The sequence below is a fragment of the Aegilops tauschii genome, chromosome 5 (assembly GCF_002575655.3).
Source record: "Aegilops tauschii subsp. strangulata cultivar AL8/78 chromosome 5, Aet v6.0, whole genome shotgun sequence".
Taxonomy (NCBI): domain Eukaryota; kingdom Viridiplantae; phylum Streptophyta; class Magnoliopsida; order Poales; family Poaceae; genus Aegilops; species Aegilops tauschii.
The window spans coordinates 95,696,336-95,702,509 of NC_053039.3; the positions used below are offsets into that span (position 1 = coordinate 95,696,336).

General features: G+C 47.6%; 1 protein-coding gene across 1 annotated transcript; it reads right to left on the bottom strand.

Annotated features, from left to right (window-relative positions):
* Positions 1–1,368, bottom strand: LOC109750278 (uncharacterized). The gene has a single exon (XM_020309237.3). It carries the CDS (start codon positions 1,284–1,286, stop codon positions 522–524), a length of 765 nt encoding a protein of 254 aa, XP_020164826.2. The 5' UTR covers positions 1,287–1,368; the 3' UTR covers positions 1–521.
* Positions 1,369–6,174: the final 4,806 nt, after the last annotated feature.

The window sequence follows — 6,174 nt, forward strand, 5'->3', positions numbered from 1 at the left end:
CAAATCATTGTCATACTTTGGGTAAAAACAAAAAAAACCATGCTGTTGTCTCTTGTGCACAGCCACAAAACTGAACTAAAATACCAGCTCAAGTCCAAGCTATATTTCTGCTGGAACAGGGATGAAGTTTCAAATCCAAATCAAGCAGAATTGAGCAGCTAATAACAACTCTCTGTTCTTGAAACAGCAAAGCAACCCATGAACATTGACAGCAATCCATGAAAGCCAAATGCGTCATGATAATGCTAAATCCAACAAATGCGTCATCAATCAACCAACAAAACCATTAGACTGCTTGGAAATCTTGGATTCACAGAATTCATAGAATCCAAATCTTGGGAGTCTTGGATTCATAGAAACCAGCAGTACAAAACTAGTGCGGCATTCATAGAATCCAGGTAGCAGCAGCAGCAACCGATCGACAGTTTCAACGCGTACGCAAGAACACAAGAAGATGCAAGAAAAAACGCAAGACATGTTTCACGCACGCAACGCAAGAACACAAGAACTAGCTAGCGCGATCAAGTCGCACGCACGGGCACGGCACCCCTCAGGTCCTCGAGGGCGCCGGCGACCAGCCAGACGCAACCGTCGGCCGTCTTCCTCACATTCGCGAGGAGGTTGTAGGCCCTGAGGCGCTCGGCCTCGATGAGCTCGGCCACGCCGGGGAGACGCTGGATGTCCAGCAGGCAGCGGATCCCCAGCCGGAGGTCGCTGCACAGCTCCACGGCGTCGTACGCTTCTTCGGCGAGCTGCCTGGCAGCCAGGAGCTTGTGGCAGGCGCGCCGCTGCGCGGCGGCTGTGCCGGGGAGGAGGCGGATGCTGCGCACCGGGTTGGACGGGAGGAAGAGCTCCGTGGCGCCTCCGCGTAGCGCGAGCTCCGTGGCGCTCCCCAGCAAGGACGCGGCGGTGTAGAGATCGCTGGCCGCGCCCTCGAGCGACTCCTCCGCGATCTCGATGGGACTGCTGCGCAGTACCGGCCCGCGCAGCGGCCTCGCGAGCATCGCCCGCGCGTGGCCTATCTTCCCGGGGATGATAAGGCAGCGGGCGTGCGCCTCCGCCACCCGCTGCCGGAACCGTGTCTTCCACGCCTGCGCCGCCATCTCTCTCTCCCTCTCTCGCTCGCTCGCTTCCTTCCGGTGGCGCTGGCTTTGGGGTTTCGCTTCGCCTCCGAGGCCGGCCGGCGGGCTCTGAAATACTAGTAGGAAAGGCTGGCGTGGCGAGGTGGGATCCACGGAAGTAACGGTTTTTTTGTTTTTACCTCGCGCGCGGTGGAACTGAACCATATGGGGAAAATTACGGGCGGTTAAAAATCTAATAAAATCCACGTCAAAAAAATAATAATAAAATTGCACAGGAATTAATGAGGTCAATTTCCTTCCAAGCCGGTCCAACAAACAAACCACATTCCATCCAGGTAGGTCCAGGAGTAGGGGGCATTTCCTATTTAGCGCCCGTTATAGTGCAATTTGCAAACGGGCGCCACTCTAGTTTTGCGGAAACGTTAAAAAGTGAAAGCACTGGGAATCGAACCCACGCCGGACTCGTTACGACTGCTGCGCTCCAACCACCACGACACCACGCTTGTTGTGAACTAAGTTAAGTCGCTCTTTCTTTTTATTTTGTTTCTTATGGTTCGCGAATTTTTGACGGTTTTATTCGTTTTTCCCTTTTTTTTTCTTTTTTTTAATGCGTGATTTTTTAAAAGAATGCCATGTTTTTTAAATCGTTGTACCTTTTCATTACATGAACTTTATTCAAATTCGACGAACTTTTTCTGATTTCGATGAACTTTTTTCTGATTACATGAACTTTTTTCAAATTCGATGAATTTTTTTTAAAATCGATGAACTTTTTTCAGATTACATGAACTTTTTTAAATTCGATGAACTTTTTCTAAATGCGATGAACTTTTTTCGAATTCAGTGAACTTTTTTCAAAACCGATGAACTTTTTTGAATCTAATGAACTTTTTTTTTGAATTCGATGAACTTTTTTTCGAATCCGATGAACTTTTCTTCGAATTTGGTGAACTTTTTTCGAATTCAATGAACTTTTTTTTTAAAATCGATGAAGCTTTTTCAATTTTTTGAACTTTGCTTAAAATTTGATGAACTTTTTTTCGAATTTACGTTTTCTTTTTTGAGATAATTTATATTGAGTATATATTAATGTTTTACTGCACGAAAAGGTTAACTAGAACTGTTTTCTTGTAGAAGAGAACAAAGTTAGTTTGTTCTGGTCGTTAGTGTGGTGCACTCGCAGCAAAGCGATCCAGAGTTCGAATCCCCAACTATCCTCAGGTTTTATTGCTTTTTTACTTCAAAAGCGAACGAGTGCATGCGCGCGTTGGGCCGGCCCATGCCAGCGACGCTGCAGGCGCCAGCTCGTTAACGGGCGCCTGCAGCGCTGACTAGGAGCTCCCGTAGGGGACCTATTGCGCGCCTTCAGCGCCGCGCAAGGAATCTGGCGCCCGCAGAACCCGCTCGATGGGCCGGGCCACGACCGCGCAAGGCGCAACGCGAAAAACATCGCCAAAAATTCCATCGCGAATGGGATTCAATCTCGCGTCCTAGCGCTTTCACAACGAGACCCTAACCACTGGACCACGCTCGACTTTCTTGCGTGCAGTGAGGAAACAAGTCTACTTAACGCTTCATTCAGTACAAGTAAATTGACTTGAAAAAACTTTCATCAATTCTGAATTAAAAGAAATCTCGAATTTGAAAATAGTTCACGAGGTTATGAAGAAAGTTCATCCAATTTGAAAAAAGTAACTGATTCTGAAAAAAGTTCACGGATTTGAAAAAAAGTTCATTAAAATTGAAAAAAGTTCATCCATTTTGAAAAAGTAGTTCACTGGGTTTTGAAAAAAGTTCACGGATTTGAAAAAAGTTCATTAAAATTGGAAAAGTTCATCCATTTTGAAAAAGTAGTTCACTAGGTTTTGAAAAAAGTTCATGGATTTGAAAAAAAGTTCATTAAAATTGAAAAAAGTTCATCAATTCTCAAAAAAGTTCACAAATTTTAAAAGTGTTCATTGATTCGTAAAAATAAAATTAAGAAATGTTCGCGCATTTGCAAAAGAAAAAGGAAACAGAGAAAAAACAAGAAAAAGAAAAATACGCGGGCATCGCGATCTTTTGAAAGAATAAGAAGAGGAAACCGAAGTAAACTTTCATAAGTTGGTTGTTATCCGAGTGGTTGTTGCGTTGTTCTGTGAACCCCTAGATCCCATGTTCGAATCAGGCACACAAAGCTTCATTTTTTAACAGCTTTTTCTAGAAAGAAATGCGAAAGATGGGCCGGGCCCAACTAGCCGCGCCCTGCAGGCGCCAGTTTGCGAGCGGGCGCATAAGCGCCAAATAGGATTCGCCCAGGAGTAGAGTAGGATTCTTTTTTTTCATAGAACTTCTCCATATCCATGTGTGAGTGAAGTTTTTTTTTCCGAAAGTATGTCAATGGTGTATCATATTTTTATGAAAGGGAGCAATAAAAGTTTACAAAAAGCAGGAGCACAACGTGAACAAAGACTCTAGCACATGGCACCAACACATACACAATAGCCTATTCTCTCGCAAAATGTTGAAGTTCACGTGCACCCGCTATTTTCAGCTCTTTATCTCCGAGATGATCTGAGTAACCAGTTCCTAAGGGCCGAGTTGTTGGCCGATTATCCCAAATACTCTGGCGTTTCTTTGCTTCTAAAGGGGCCATACCGTCAATACAACTAGGGAATCAAAACCTCTCCGATCCTATTTTGAAAATCTTTCTCGGGACTGAATCCACCAAACCACCACCGTACCCACAACGGACTAGGACTCTGGCGGATGGCGACCCGCAGCAGGCGCCTAACTTTGGCGCCTCGGCCGTCGGCGGCCGGGCCGACGTCACCTACTCCGGTGGAGGGGTCGAATGGATCTAGGTACTCGTGCCTGGATCCTGACGTCGAGGTCTCTGAGGAGGCAGAGCCCGTGACAGTGGGCGTTCATATGGCGATGGCAGTTTTGGAAGAGGGTGATGACGACTCTGAATGGACTCCGGTGGTTCGACGGACTAGGAAGACGAAGGCGGAATTGATCCAAAAGTTATGGAATGACGCGGGATTTCCCACGCCGGCATCCCGTTTCTGGGAGAGACGGACGCCATCAGCGTCGGGGCCGTCATCGGAGCTCTGTGATCCGGGTTCCAAGTCACAGCAGTCCATGATGGCGGAAGGCCTGGATCAGGCTAGGGACACGTTACCCACTGGATCGATGACATCAGTGCCGGCCGGCTGGAGTGTTACTTCGCCGTCGCCGACGGGGCTCAGTGTAACACCCCGGATGTAACTTTCCATATTTGTAACTCCAACTCTTGCCATTTTCGGCTATGTGTTATGATATTCCCTTCGTGGTCGGGTTTTGTTTTCGTTTTGCATTTTGTTCATGTCATGCATCTCATATCATGTCATCATGCGCATCTCATTTGCATACGTGTTCGTCTCATGCATCCGAGCATTTTCCACGTTGTCCGTTTTGCAATCCGACACTCCCACATGCACCGGCGCACCCCTCTTATTTCTTTTCGTGAGCGGGTGTTAAACGTTCTCGGAATGGACCGAGGTTTGCCAAGTGGCCTTGGTACACCACTGGTAGACCACCTGTCAAGTTTCGTTCCATTTGGAGGTCGTTTGATGCTCCAACGGTTAACCGGGTAACCACAAAGTCCTTTTGTGTGTTGCAGCAAAACCCCCTCCAAACAGCCCAATAACCCATCTAAGTCACCTCCATGCTCTCGGTCGTTCGATCACGATCGTGTGGGCGAAAACCGCACTCCATTTGGAGCCTCCTAGCTCCCTCTACCTATAAATATGTGCACACCTCCTCCAAATCCCGGATGAAACCCTAGTCTTCTTTCACCCCGCGCCGCCGGACACGTCCGGTCCGGCCGGACGAAAAGCCGCCGCCGCCCGCGGCCCGGAGAGCCCGCATCCGGCCCCCGCGAGCGCCTCCTTCCTCCTCCGCCCGCGCGGCCGCCTCGTCGTCCTCGCCGCCGTTCCCTCCGGCGCCGCCGCTCGTCCCCGCGCCCGCCGAGCTCCCCGCCGCTCCGCCGTCCTCCGGCCCCGCGCACGAGTGCGCCCGCGCCCGCCTCCCCGTCGCCCGGGTCGCCGCCCGCCGCCGGCGCCTTCCTCCTCCCTCTCTGGCGCCTCGCCGCCACCTCGGCTCCCGATCCAGATCTGTCCAGAGGTTGACTTCTTCTCCTCCCCTCGAATTCTCTCTGTCCTGAAAATATTGCATTCTGGTGCATACTTTGTCCTATCATAACTCTCTGCATACTGCTTCGATTTGTGCGTGTAATATATCGAAATGTTTTTCTCGAGATGCTCTTCATTTTGTTCCATTGTGCCATGCTCGTTTGAGTCCATCTTGATGCCCAAATCTCTAGTGCAAGAGTGCTATATGATATTTACTGCTGTTGCTTATCAGAACTTGGTGATTTGTTATTTTTGTTGCAATTGATGTGTGCATCTTATGGGCATGAACTCTACAGGTGTTTTAATATATGTCATGCCATCTTTACAGGGGTGTATGCTATGTTTTTTTGTGATCTGTGTGGTGACTAGAACAAGCATGCAAACTAGGCTTCGTGATGTTTCTGTTTTCAGGGACTTAGAATTTTGTTGTCTTTTATCTGCTGTTATTTTGTTGCTACGTATCCATGTGGCTACAGTGAGATGCATGCTTATTTTGAGTATGTTCAGTAAGGATGTTTTGTAGATATAGTTGCGCTCTATCCATACATGCCCCTGTTTGCAATTATGAAGTGCCCTAGCATGTCTTAATCTTGCTCTACTTTTGCTATAAAATATTCCTGGCAGATTGTTAACATGATATTCAATTTTGCCAAGGTTGTTGTAGTTGATCCATACATGCTATGAACTTTCTCTTGCCATGGTTAGCTTCATAAACATTCCATCTTGCTGTAGGTATGTTTGTTTTATCATGCATTGCTTTGTGATGAGTGAATCAAGCTCACCAAGATGCCTTCATAATTCTGTTTACTGCCATGCTCTGTTTTCTGCCAAGTCTGGAACCTGTTAACGAAACTTGCTATGTTTACATGGGTGCCATCATATCTTCTGATCCTTTTTTGGCTCATGGTCAGTAAGGGACTTTTGTTCTATGCATTTAG

What these genes read in the sequence shown, in the direction of transcription:
- LOC109750278 (XM_020309237.3), bottom strand. Translation starts at nt 1,286, where the DNA reads ATGGTTCAGTTCCACCGCGCGCGAGGTAAAAACAAAAAAACCGTTACT.